Source organism: Gossypium arboreum, chromosome 3 (assembly GCF_025698485.1).
Source record: "Gossypium arboreum isolate Shixiya-1 chromosome 3, ASM2569848v2, whole genome shotgun sequence".
Classification (NCBI taxonomy): domain Eukaryota; kingdom Viridiplantae; phylum Streptophyta; class Magnoliopsida; order Malvales; family Malvaceae; genus Gossypium; species Gossypium arboreum.
The window spans coordinates 133,801,314-133,816,370 of NC_069072.1; the positions used below are offsets into that span (position 1 = coordinate 133,801,314).

At 30.3% G+C, this 15,057-nt stretch overlaps 1 protein-coding gene across 1 annotated transcript; it reads left to right on the forward strand.

Annotated features, from left to right (window-relative positions):
* Positions 1-9,867: 9,867 nt before the first annotated feature.
* LOC108476272 (casein kinase 1-like protein 10) lies at positions 9,868-14,956 on the forward strand. The gene is made up of 14 exons (XM_017778435.2): positions 9,868-10,578; positions 10,668-10,708; positions 11,447-11,516; positions 11,612-11,760; positions 11,846-11,941; positions 12,195-12,265; positions 12,705-12,766; positions 12,880-12,943; positions 13,032-13,116; positions 13,213-13,339; positions 13,491-13,564; positions 13,662-13,725; positions 13,854-13,978; positions 14,138-14,956. The coding sequence occupies exons 1-14, from the start codon at positions 10,503-10,505 to the stop codon at positions 14,417-14,419; spliced, it is 1,386 nt and encodes a 461-aa protein (XP_017633924.1). The 5' UTR covers positions 9,868-10,502; the 3' UTR covers positions 14,420-14,956.
* The last annotated feature ends 101 nt before the right edge of the window (positions 14,957-15,057 follow it).

Sequence of the window (15,057 nt, forward strand, 5' to 3'; positions counted from 1 at the left end):
AAATGGAAGTAAAAATTGGCTCATCAATTATCTAAGATTTAATTAATACTAAATAGTATTACGTGTCGGATCATAATACAGAAAGACAACTTATTTTAGTATATGAACCTAAACATATCCTTAGTCTAATTGAAAATGAGCAAATTGGTTGAAAGACTAATATGTCATCTATTAAGTCCAATTGGAGAGATGTTTTATCTTGAGTATCGAAGCGAATGATTCCTTAAAGATAGAGATATAGATATGGCTGATTGGGCTGACAATACATCAAACATGACCCAAGTAGAATAGATTCTAGATCCATTTATGGATTTATTCACTTGCAACATTTATAATGCAACATACTTTAATCTTGAGTGGATGATGAACTATATATGCGTTGCTCGTATACTTTGATTCAAGTAAAAAACTGAGTTCAAATAGATAAGGAATCGAAAGTTGGTATGTTGGATATATGACATCTGCAACATGTAGCATCATTCACAATAGTGAAATTCATAGTCCAACTAAAGAGTAAATGATATCCTCTAATTGACATTACATGACAGATGAAAAGTAAATGTGGTTACGGGTTGTTTGTCTTTGTGATAAACGACTTGATTATTATTTTATAGTAATTGAATTTTCATGAAGGAAGATATAATGATTACCATAAGATAAAATATGATTATATTAGGAGAACGAATTTATTCCAAAAAGATTTAAAAATATCCTATGAGGGTAGGTAATACATTTATGAAAAGGTTATTGGACAAGCATTTATTGAGTAGCTTTCGTGATGATATGTAATTAAGCGAGCTCAGTCACAATAATATTATAATGGAATGACTATGTGATTAAATAAACTTATTGCGACACCCTTTACCCGTATCCAAGGCCGGAACAGGGGTACGAGGCATTACCAGACTTAACCATACACATAGACGAAAACTGGGCCATAAAATTTCATTTAATTCAAAACTTTTCGAACACATGCATAGACTCATATTTAAAGACATAAAACGTGGCATAAATGAGCACTTACGCATCTATAATCATGCAATAACTTGTCATTCACTTTAAACATATTTGCTTACCATCCTGTATATAATATACATTCTTACATTAACTAGAACTAGACATGTTAAATGTAATACCCCCTACCCGTATTCATTGCCGGAATAAGGTACGAGGTATTACCGGAGTTTACGAATTAAAATTTTTTTTAACTCAATATAACCCCTTTATAGATATCTAACCTTCCCTGCAATTTTAAACCAAAAACAATCCACATCAACCAATCCAATTCAACATATTTTCAAGATAGATTAACGCATATAGATTCACGCATATTTATAAGATAACATCATCACATACCAAAACCAGGTTTGCTAACCATACTAATGGCTAACTTTACATTCATTTCACGTTAACATTTACTTTATTAGCTTATACAGGCCATTGATTTCCAAAATAAAGTTTCTTGATATACCAAAATCTTGAAGTTGATAGTGTGACCGACCAAATCCGACCTCCGAGCTCTTAACACTACAAAACAGGCAAAAAGGAAATAGGGTAAGCACTTTGTGCTTAGTAAGCTCATGTAACAAGAATTATACTTACCTAATATTTTCAATACAATGCAATAAACATTCATATATCAATTCAATGCATTATTACCCTAACATGCACAAACTCAACATTCAAGTTAGTACAATAATTTTTATGTGTCAATAATATATATACCATAATTGATGAACTCATCAATACCATGATTTCCATTCCCTTATTGTTTTTCCATATTTATCCTGTTGAATTTCTTGAAATTTTAGATGGGTTTTCAGAGGTACACTTTTAGTGTACAATTTCCGGGTCCGTCAATTCATATTCATGTGTGCATATTTCCATTTTAGAGAGTACACTCCCGCGAACCTCATCCTTACAGCGGGATTACCAGTCCAGGCTAAATCCCCTGTAATATAAACTCATAGAGTATTGTCAGGATTACCAGTCCAGGCGAAATCCCCTGCAATTACAATTACTCTAATGAGCTTGGATCTGAATTACCAGTCCAGGCTAAATTCAGACCTTGATTCGAATTACCCATCCGGGCTAAATCCATTTTACACGTATTCTTCGGGAGGGCTATATCAGGATAGGATCACCCGTCCGGGCTAGATCCTTTTTACCGTCAATTTCTTTTCAGAGATCCATCAAAATTTCCTTTCATTCAACCAGGATTTCTTCCCCTTTTTATCAAATATATCAATGTTTCATCAATTTTCATACAATGAACATTCAAATCATATTCACATCAATAACATACATTTCAAGCATTTAAAAATATAATTCAAGTTACACGAACTTACCTCGATACTTGTTCGTATACACAAATCTACTGATCCTGAACTTTTTCTTTTCCTCGATCTAGCTTAGTATTTGATTTTCTGGATCTAAATAAATAAATTTAATTATCAATTTAATACATTTCATGTTCATATGCAACATTCTCTATAATTCAACTATTATTTATAGTTCATTCAAAGCTTTCTACTTGAGTCATAGTCACTAAATTATTTTTATCTTGAGCTACAGAACTCAAAATTAGGATCTACTAATTTTTCCTGAAACTAGACTCACATATCTTCTTACAATAAAATTTTCAGAATTTTTGGTTTATCCAATAAGTACAGTTTATTCTTTAAAGTCACCCCTATTCTTCTATCCAACAGTTCTGATCTCTTTTCACTAAAAATTAATTATCTCTTCATACAGAATTCAAATGATGTTCTCGTTTATTTCTATTAAAAATATACTCATTCAAGATTCTATAAATATAAATTTAAGCCACTAATTATTTTTATTCAATTTTTTATGATTTTTCAAAGTCATAACAGGGGAACCTGAATTCATTTTGACCTTGCCTCACAAAATTTATTATATCTCATGATTTACAAATCCATTACTTACACCGTTTCTTCTATGAGAAACTAGACTCAATAACCTTTAATTACATATTTTTTTCATCTTCTAATTCGATTTCTAAAATTTATGGTGATTTTTCAAAGTTAATCTACTGCTGCTGTCCAAAATTGTTTTAGTGCAAGCTGTTTATTACCATTTTTCCCCTAAGCTTTTAATAAATAATAATTTAGTCCCTACTCAATTAGCCTCTTAATTGAGCTGATTTTTCTCAATTAACACATTATTCTATCACTTTAAACTACCTTATAACCTTTGGGAATCAGAATTTCAGCACTAGACTTTAATTCCAAACATTTTCACAATTAGATCCTAAAAATCAATTTCTATTGAAATCACCTAATAAAATCATCTTATAAACAAATTAAAGCTTCAATTTCATTATATTTCATCATAAGCTTATAGCACTCAACCATGGTGACTTTCAATTTCATCCATGAAATCAAAAACTAATGAATTTAATAGTAGGACCTAGTTGTAAAAGTCTTAAAAACACAAAAAAAAAAATATAAGAAAAAGGTAAGGATTAACTCACTTGGTGCAAAAATTATGGAATACCAGCATAAAGAACCCCACCTATGGCGTTTTGGCTGATGAGAATGAAGAAAAATGAAGAGAAATCTAGATATTTCCTATTTAGTCCTATCTTTATTTAGTTAATTATTCAATATTCCAATTTTGCCCTTAAATCATTAATTTTCCTGTTGATTTCATGCCCGTCCAGCCCAAATAAATTTTGGGTCTAATTTCCTTTTAAATCTTTTCTCATTAGACACTTAAGCTATTTAGTCATTCTAGCAACTTTTACACATTTTTCAATTTAGTCCTTTTCATTTAATTATCTACCCAAACGTTAAAATTTTCAAACGAAATTTTAATACCACATCACTAACATTTTATAAATATTTATAAAAATATTTTCTAATCATTTTTACGAGATCAAGGTCTCGATACTTTGTTTTTACCCAATTCCTTCAATAATTCTTTTTTCTAACTAACCATTAAATCGATAAAAAAAATTATCGATATTTTCATACGATTTTCCTATTATATAAATATTCATGAAAAAATATTAAAATAAATTTCTCTTTAAATCAGATTTGTGGTTACGAAACCACTGTTCCGATAACCTTGAATTTAGGCCATTACACTAAATCTTATTCTCATTTTATACCATCATAATGTAGTTACCAATTTATCCATTAAACAACCATATTCAAGGCAACATTACTCATTTCCATTTAACTCATGATCCACTGGTCTGCATTTAACTTACCTAATGTATTACCAATCATGCATAACAAATAAAACTAACTATATCATCACGTCAAAACATAGGACATGGCATGATTAATTAAACTTACAAACCATAATGGATAAGGACCACATCTCATGATCATATACGATAACTCAATGCAGACTGATACGTGTGGTCAAAGTCATAATAATAATACATATCACAAACCAACTTCCTATACATGTCACTCACTTGATATTTCTAATATTTGAATTAATTCTCCCAAAAATGATAGCTTGATAGTGTGATTTTGCCTCCGACAATCTCCAACCCCGAGCTGACCTACCAAAACTGAAGAAGTAGAGAGGAGGCGTAAGCTTTACGCTTAGTAAGTCCATATGAAGTTAATAAGCAATTACCCACATGTTTTTTTTAAGGTAAAAAATCATAATTATACAATTTACTCTTGTTCAGGCTAAGCTGTTTTACCGAGTTACAGTTACTAATTCATTTATATCTGGAAATACAAGACTCCAAATTAAGTTTTGTTAATTTTCCTTGAAACTAGACTCATATATCTTTCTCCCATAAAATTTCAGAATTGTTGATTTAGCCAATTAGTACAGTTTATTCATTAAAGTTTCCCCTGTTTTGCTGTCCAACAGTTTTGACCTCTCTTCACTAAAAATTATTTTTCTCATAGTACAGAATTTGGACAATGCTCTCATATATCTTTCTAGAGAATAGACTTATCAAATATTTTAATAATATAAATTACAACCCATAATTATATTTATACAATTTTTAATGATTTTCTCAAATCGAAACAGGGGATCACGAAGTCATTCAGACTCTGTCTCACAACAATTTAAATATCTCATAATATAAATTTCAATTGCATATACCATTTCTTCTATGTGAAACTAGACTCATTGGAATTTAACCTCATATTTTATTCAGACCCTAATTCAATTTCCACAATTTATGGTGAATTTCCAAAGTTGCTCCACTGTAATAACCCAAAACTGCCAAGGCTAAATTTACTCATTCATTACTATTATTCACCAAATCCATACAATATCATTTCATTCATAATGGTAAGAACACATAATTATGCTTCATAAGCATAAATCCATAATCTCAATGTCATCAAGTATCAAGGACTTATTCCAAATCATGTCATTTTCATAATATTCACCAAATACTATATACATCATAGGTCATCACATGTCAAGGCATCACACATAAGTTTAGTGTACATACCTGTACAACTTGTAACATAACTCAAAGACAAACTCACCAATGGCCTATCTCATTGAGATCATCAACAAATACTTCGCCAAATTACCCGTTGAACGCTCGGAATATAATTGGATACACGAAATGCATGTACATAAGTGCCATGCCCACAGCTAGACAAACTCAATAGCCTGCGGAATATATGTGTAGCCAAGCTACCATGTAACCCACCCATAAGTGAACTCAGACTCAACTCAATGAGCTCGGGTGTGCGCATCCATAAGTGAACTCGGACTCAACTCAACGAGTTCGGATGCCTAATTACATCTCACGAACTCAGACTCAACTCAACCAGTTCGGAACTCAAATATCTTAGTGACATGTCACTTGTATCCTAATTTATTCCTAAGGTTCAAACGGGATTTTCCTCGATCATACATCTTTCTGTCTTCTACGGAATGTCGGAACCGATACTTGGTAGCATTTCATATTTATCAAGTAATTCACATAATTTTGCATATTACTCAACAATAACCACAAAGCATAATATTTCATAATAATAATCATCATATCATATAAATAACATTAAATTACTTAAAATGACAATTATGTTACCAACATTTACACATGAACTTACATCTCATTTAATATCAAGGCAATAACATTAAATTACACATTGCATTATTAAAAATCATATGAACTTACCTCGTATGCGAAAATGGCCATTTTTACCATTTTATCCACAACCTGATATTTTCCGATTTTAGCCTGAATTTCTATTTTTCCTTGCTCTATCGTTTCAAATATAGCCTAATTAAGACTCAAATTATTCAAATTAACCCAAAATCATATTTTGGAAAAATTACAATTTTACCCCTAAACTTTGTCAAAATTACATTTTTTTCCCTAGGCTCGTAAATTAAACTTCATCCTATTTCCTTATGTTTTATGACATACTAATAATTTTTCCCTTCTATAGCAACATCAAATTCGCACTCTAACATGAACATTAGCTATCATCTTCTTCATTCAACCGTTTCTACCAGCAGCAGCCATGGTTAAGGTTTGTTCAAACTCCCAAGCTCGATTGTAAGTGCTCCTTAGCCCCTTTTTTAAAGTTCTTTACATTTTTGAAATCTCGGTAACTTGGTTAAGCTTATTCTAGTAATAATTTATCGTAAGGTTTATATTGAGAAAAATACCCATAGGTGAAATGTGTTTATTTTGATGTTTTATGGTAGAATATGAAGCTTGAAATTGTGTTAATCAACTTTTACTAAGCGATTTTATGTGAAAACGAGTAAAACGACATAATCGGTTTATAATTAATAAGCGAAAAGTTGAAACTTAAATTATAAATTATTTGAGCCCTAATTATATATGTCCAATACATCATCTCGCTAGCTCGTTAAAATAAAAATTAATTGCATGTAGAATTAAATGAATGAAATGAATGAAAATTATAATTAAATAATTGAAGTTTGAAAATGAAATTAAATTAATTAGTCATTATGAATCCGTTAAAATAAAAATTAAATATATTTTCTCATGTATTCTTTTACGGTAAAATTGTCATGACTTTACCGTAATTAAAATTAGGTTGAAAAATTATTTAATTGAGAAATTAATTTATTTAAATTAATTAAATCAATAATATTTATTTTGAAAGATAAAAACAAATATTAGATTGAATTAAATTATAAAGTGCTGACTCAAAAGTTTAGAAAACACATTAATTGGATCCAATACATAAGAGACTAATGCTTGAGGGCAACAACTCTAATGTTTTTTTATCTAAGGTGTGCTTTTCTATTAAATAAATATTATTTGTTTAAGTCTTATTCAACTAAGAATTTTCTGTCTCTTCCTATAAATAAATGATACTAATAGAGATATTAACACGAGTTTCATATATTGTTGTTTTGCTAGAGAATAGTGAATTTTTTTAAATAAATTGTATTTTTCGAGAATTACAATTTCTACTGATTTCTATTTAAGAGAATTAATTTCCTACTTAAAGTAATTAAATTGTTTTTTGTTCTATGTTTGGTTTGTGTTGCTCAAGCCCACATTTGACGCAATTTGGGGTAGAAGGATAACAAAGAATATTGTTTGGTTAAAAGTTAGAAATGATTTAAATTCTTTTTGCTCTAAGCATGTGTACGCTTTTAAGAAAAAATTATTATTATAAATATTACAAATCGATTTGATTTTCTAAATTTTTAAATTTATGTTATTATTGACAACTATTTTCTAAATGAAAATTTTCCAACCTAACCAATTCAATCTACCAATCCAATTCTAAAACAATGATATTTGCTTCTTAATTCAATAGATTCTTTTGTGTTGTTTTGCTTATTATAATTATTTTAACGTTTGTGTCACATTCCTATCATTAAAATATGCTTTTATTGTTTTTACTCCGTAATCGGTATAAAAATTTTAAGGAAATTCTATCACACATGTATATGTGGAAACTACGTAATTCAATATATAAGTGTGTTTAAAAATAACATATGATAAATAATGAAACGTTTGATTTAAAACTAATTAATAATAATATCTAAAATATGTACGACATCAAAATGAAAAAAATTATACACCAACTCAATCAACAACATTATTAATATTAGAAATTTTATCACACGCTTATATATATGGAAACCATGTGTTTTAAACATAATGGTTTGTTTAAAAGAACATAAAAAAATAACATGCAATTGACTTGAGTTCAATTCTCACAACATGCAAACTTTTATTGATTTTTAAAAATTAAAAGACTAAAGTATCATTAGATAATATAACTTATTTTAATTACAAAAGGACATTTTGTAATTTTTCTAATTAAGTTGATGTTTGATTGACTCATGACACTATCCCAAAGAAGGGTGTAAATAATAGTATAGATAAATTATACTTTCTCTATGCTAATGACACTTAGAATGTGTTTGATAAACTGAAATTTTATGTATCAAGAATTAAGTACTAATATAATTATGTTGTTTGATAAAAGTAAATACTAATTTTAATTTTTAAAAATTTTAATCTTATTAATATAATATTTTATATTATTTTAGATAATTTTAGATAAAATATACATATGATAACTTTAAATATCACATTTACAAAAGAAAGATAATTTATTTTAAATGTTTTAATAAAATAAAATCAACTTAATATTTTCTACCTTTAGTTATAAGTAGTTACCTTCTTATTTATTTTATTCAACATTTTTTCTTAAAAATTTATATTAAATAAAAATTAAAATATTTATTAATCATATTTAAAATATTAAATATTAAAAAAAATTTAATAAAATGAAAATTTTCAATATTTTATGACATTTGTAATCTCAATTTTGAATCTCACGTTATATAAATATAAATCACATGTAGATTTATAATTCGGATTTTATTTTAAGTTTCATTATCGTGTATTGTTTATAATTACAATTACGAATATTATTCAATCTTGAAATATATATATATATACTTTCTCAACCATATCTCCTATACCTTTCTTTTTGTTGGGAAATTACCATCAACAAATAATTTTATAAATTAAAATGTATTTTTATTTAAAAACAGGTTAGATATTATCTTAGAAAAACCCAATCAATTTGTTTTCAAATTTAAAACAAATAATTTATCATAATTATTGCCTGCAAAGTTTTCACCTACTCAAAACAACTACTACTCTACTAGTATAAAAATCAACCCAACAAACATTAGTTTTTATTTTGAAAATTCAAATGTTTATATATTAAAGAGTTTAAAAATATAATCATAGATACGATAATTAATAATACGTGTCCAATCAATTAAAAATAAAATAAACTTTTTGTGTTAAAAAATTATAAATACAATTATTAGTACAATAATGAACAATACTTGTCAAATCAAATAAAATTATAATAAATTTGTTACAAAGCACAATGAATTAGAAAACAAAATATATCGAATATTGCACACATGTAATGTTACATAAATTTAGAATACATGTTTACTCAATTAGAATGATGTGATTTGAATTTGAGTACTCAATACAATAAGCCTTTCCTTTTACTAGTACTATAGTAGTCTTAAAATTTTATTTCATAAAATCAATGTATCTTACATGTTTGTTTGTCCAATCAATGAAGATTGATTATTTTAAAGTTTGAGATTAAATTTTTAACAATCTCATCATTAAATGTTAGAATCAATTTTCTCGTAAAAATATAATATCTTGTTGATACCTAATTAGTTAGGTTCTCATGTATATTTTTATTGGACCATAATTATAATTAATTTACTTTATTATTATATTTAGTGTAATATTTTATTAATCTTAATCAAAATTTAAATATATAATAAAAATAGTAATTTTGTTTTAAAATACAAAATCCACCTACTAATATAATATCAATTTTATCATTGAACTTCCTATCCAATCATCCAAAACATTTTTATTTCTCTTTCTTTCTCCAAAAAAAAAAAAAAAAGTATTTCCTTTTTCTTCGTCCAAAAGAAATTTCCCGAGAAAATTAAGTCCTTGTCTTATAACCCAGATCCAATAGATCATCCCCCCTAAATTCTTTGCCCATAAATTTGTTCCTTTTGGTTTCTTTTTCCCATATTCCCCTTTACCGGGGCAATAAAAAATATAGCCCTTTTTCCCCCTTCTATACTACTGAACTTTTATCTCCTTAAAATTTTCTCTTTTCTTTTTCCCACCTTGAAAATGCAGCTTGATGGTCCCAAAACGTTTGCCTTGGTTCACTGATTAATGGGTATTCCGTAGTTTCTCAGTCAAGTTTGCTTCTTTTGTTTATTATCCTTTTAGTCACTAAAGAGGTTAACGCCTTTTTGTTCTTTTAAGGGAGCTTTTATAAGGATTTTAGAAACTGGGTTTTGATCTCTGGAGTTGATAGTTAATAATTTTGATCGATCTGAGAACTAGTTTAAAGAGAAGGATAGTGAGTCAATTTGTCAATATTAGTTTAGTGAAATAAGAGGCAAGGGTGTTTTTCTTTCCCTTTATTGTGATATATAGTTGAGTGTGCAAAGTTTATTAAGATTAGATCATGGAACATATTATTGGCGGAAAATTCAAGCTTGGTCGAAAGATCGGGAATGGATCATTTGGTGAACTTTATTTAGGTATTATTGTAACCATATTTCTTTTGTTTTTTTTGTTTTTTTCCTTCTTTTTAGTTGTTTCATTGATTTTGGTGTTTTTTGTTTTGCAGGCGTTAATGTTCAAAGTGGAGAGGAAGTGGCTGTTAAGCTGGTAATGTTTTGAAGTTTTACTGCATTTCTCACACATTGGATTTGGTGGAGTTTTTTAAAAGATTGTATTGGTTAATCACTAGACGTGTTATATGGTCAATTAAGCCGATACTATTGTGCTTTTGTTTGCCATTATTCTGTGATGTATTTCTTTGTGTTTCATTTGGATTACTAGTACTTTAGATTAAGCCTTTGCTTGGTGCTTTAGATTAGGGAGTGTAAAACAATTTCATTAGTATATTTGACGCTAGATTTTAATGTTTGTAGAGCTACCTTGTCAAAGGAGATCAGGACCATCAGGTGGCACCTGTGTTTGTTCAAATCCAAGCAGTTCTTTTATGCCATTGAAATCTAAGAAAACCAAATAGTGAACTTTCTGCTTTTATTAAGTAGTTCACTGAGTTGGAGTTTAGATGTATGCAATAAGTTCAAGTTGACTTGGCTACAAAGCATTAATGGAGAGTTTCTTTATATGTTTACTTTTGTAATGTGAAAATGGAGTCAAGGTAAGAATTTGTTTGACTGTGATTTATTTCGAGTAGTCGTAGAATTGGAGAGTGACGTTTGCTGCTAATACAGGGATGGTGCTTAAGAAATTTCTCTAGAACTTGAGTTCTTACATTGTAGTAATGTTTCTATCATTTCTTTTTCCATTTGTTATTCTAATTGAACTTTATAGTATTGTCATTGCTTGAAAGTTTGAACCAATTATCACTGTGTACTCTCCTTGTTTGCCCAGGAACCTGTCAAGACCAAACATCCTCAACTTCACTATGAGTCAAAGCTGTACATGCTTCTTCAAGGAGGGAGTGAGTTTTCAGTTTTGTTGTGTTTACTCTCTCTCACATGTTTATCTGTATATTATCATAAGTTGGAGTCAGTAAGTAGTTTCTCTTATGTGCAGCTGGTATTCCTCATTTAAAATGGTTTGGAGTTGAGGGTGAATACAGTATTATGGTCATTGATCTTCTTGGACCAAGCCTTGAAGATTTGTTCAACTATTGCAACCGGAAGTTTTCTTTAAAAACGGTTTTGATGCTGGCAGATCAGTTAGTAAGTATGCTGCTTTTTTCAGGGAACTTTTAACCTTGTCAATTGGCTGCCTTACTAATACTTGTTTTGCTTGTTGGTAATTCAGATAAATAGAGTTGAGTATATGCACTCTCGTGGTTTTCTTCACCGTGATATAAAGCCTGATAATTTTTTGATGGGTTTAGGGCGCAAAGCAAATCAGGCACGTTTTTCTGTTTATTTCCTATATCTAGAGGCACATGCATTTCATGGATTTGTAAAGAGATGATAAGGCTCAAGATCATGCTTATAAGATTTTCACAGTATTAAATTCTATTTGAAATATCATTTTTCCTCCAAATAGCTATTGTTTTCCTGTAACTGAAAATTATGTTTGAGATAAAAGGACTGTCGGAGTAAAAAAGATGTCCTAGTATATGTTGCTTAATTCTGTTGTTTCCCACTTTTCACCATAGGTATATGTAATTGATTATGGCCTTGCAAAAAAGTATAGGGATCTTCAAACGCACAAGCACATACCATACAGGTAATACTTATGATGTTTTTTCTTGTAGGATTTAATGTTTTGTCTTTGAGATTGTTCATCAACTTACCCAACTTAAAGAACTCTAAGCTTGACTTAATTCATCATAATAGATTTAAAGCCCACAAGTTATCACAGAAGGGCTATTTATGTTAGCAAACGGAAGATGGTTAAAATTTTCGTTGTTCATGTTTGTCGTGCATCAGCATGCCTAAGGCATCCATTTTCAATCCTTGACTTGGAGTGCCTCATAATTAACTACTTCGAGAAAATTTTGATATTTAATTTTGCATTAAGCTTTAGCATCAATTGTCAATTCTTCCCATAAGCGCATAGCTTATATGTTGCCATACTAACTTCATCTTGTACTATTTTTGTCTTCTTTATGAACCTTCTTACTGGACATGGGCTCTCTTTTTAAGTTATCCATTTTTTCTAATAGGGAAAACAAGAATCTTACAGGAACAGCTCGATATGCAAGTGTTAACACTCACCTTGGAGTCGGTGAGTGAACTTACTGCATTTTTATTGATATGGGTTTTACTTTCAGCAAAGACCTGTCACTTTGGACTGTTCTGGCTTTATGTATGATTCACCGTGCTTTACATAACTCGCAGAGCAAAGCAGGAGGGATGATCTCGAATCTCTTGGTTATGTGCTTATGTACTTCCTTAGGGGAAGGTTGGTTGAACACATAACTGGTTGTATACTTCACAATTCTTTTATATATTGAGTCACATTGTTAACTTAGTTTGTTGTTCTGTCTCAGCCTTCCATGGCAGGGTTTGAAAGCTGGTAATAAAAAGCAGAAGTACGACAAAATTAGTGAAAAGAAGATGCTTACCCCCATAGAGGTAGTATTATTTGCTTGCTTTAATTACCAGTGAATTCTTTTATATGAATAAATTGAAGATGGTTTGTGTGCCTGACAAGTAATATGCCATTTTCAGGTCCTTTGCAAATCATATTCTTCTGAGTTCACATCGTACTTCCATTATTGCCGATCACTACGGTTTGAAGACAAACCAGATTATTCATACCTGAAGAGGCTATTCCGGGACCTTTTCATTCGAGAAGGTTGACTTGCTAGTCTAATCCTCACTTTTGTTTTGAACATTGAATCAGTCTTCGGATTAGTTCATCATCTTAAATTTGCTAGAGATTTCTTACCATTATATATGCTTTTTGAACTCCCAAAATTATTGATTTTAACAACAAATTGATGCAGGTTATCAGTTTGACTACGTATTTGATTGGACCATGCTGAGATATCCACAGGCTGCCTCTAGCTCAAGAGTACGGGTCAGTGATCTTTAATATGCTGGCATTGATTTTCATGGAACTAAACTTGTTTCTTAATTAAGATTCTTATACTATGTTTTGTATTATTCTTTAACAGCCAAGCCCAAAGCCGGGTTTAAATCCTCAAGGAGTATCTGCTGAAAGAACCGGAAGGCCTTCAGGTCTGTTCCTTTTCAGAACCTGGTTTGAGATTATAAGAAAATTTTACTGGTGAATTAAGTTTTTCGACATAAATATTTTATTTAAAAGGCACCCTAATTTGACATGTTCTGACCTTGATTTGCTGTAGTTGGTCAAGAGATTCGAGAAAGGTTCTCTGGTGCTGTTGAGGCATTTGCAAGACGGAATGGATCAGGGCATGGTGATCAGTCTAGACACAGATCTCCCGACAATGTGCTATCATCCAAAGACACGGTGAGCAATCCTGCTTCTGCATTTTTTCTGTTTATTTCAACTATTGTGTTCCTATGAATGCCAGCATACCATTTTCTTTCTTGGAAAATGACACTTTTAAATGTCTTTGAGCATATGTGCGACAGAAGTAATGATTTTCTTCTAAACTCTCTCCTTCAGCAACCTGGTTCTGATAGGGCTCACTCTTCCTCAAGAAATGGTAGTACTTCAAAGAGGCCTGTTGTATCAGGCAGCCGACCTAACTCCTCTGGTGAGCCTAGTGACAACCGGTCTAGCAGATTGATCTCAAGCAGTGGTCGCCTGTCAACAACTCAGAGAGTTCAACCTGGGTTTGAATCCAAATCATCAACTTTTACTCGTACTGCAGCCACGAGAAGTAGCCGCAACGATGCCCTTAGGAACTTTGAGTTCTTGACAATCGGGAGCGGGAAAAGGAAATAAACAGCACTACACATCTAGTAAGGATTTGCTTGTCTTGAGGGAGATCTCCGCACTATTTCGGTATCTACAAACAGTTTACTCTCTTGTATCAGTGCCCACAATTTGGTTCCATCAAGAACCGCAACAATCTCCTTGTGCACCCTTTCAGGTATTCTCACTAGTATCATGCCCCTCTAGATTGTCATTGAAGAAAAAAGAGAGGAATGATATCATGCTCACCTTAGGGAAAATTGTTCATATATTTTCCAAGTTTCAACTTTTATTCTAGCTGTAATAAAACACTTGATGTTTCTTTTATTTCATTAGAAGCAAACAAGAAGAAATGCCTGAAAAGTATATTATAGCAAAGACACTATGGCTTTTATGTGTCATCTACATTGGAAGTATTGTTCTCTTCAAGTCCTTCGAGGCTTTGGTTCGAACCAAGGACCATTTTTCGCAACATAAGTACTAAGTACTGGCTAAGTTTGTAATTACTGTTAAGAAAAATGGATGCTGCTATGATTAAAAATTTAACATGGGCTATGTTGTTAATCATTGTTCTCTCTTTTTTCCTTTTATTATTATTATTATTATTATTATTATTATTATTATTACTTTGTCTACTTCAGTTTAAAGTGAGAAAAGGGTTTGTTTAG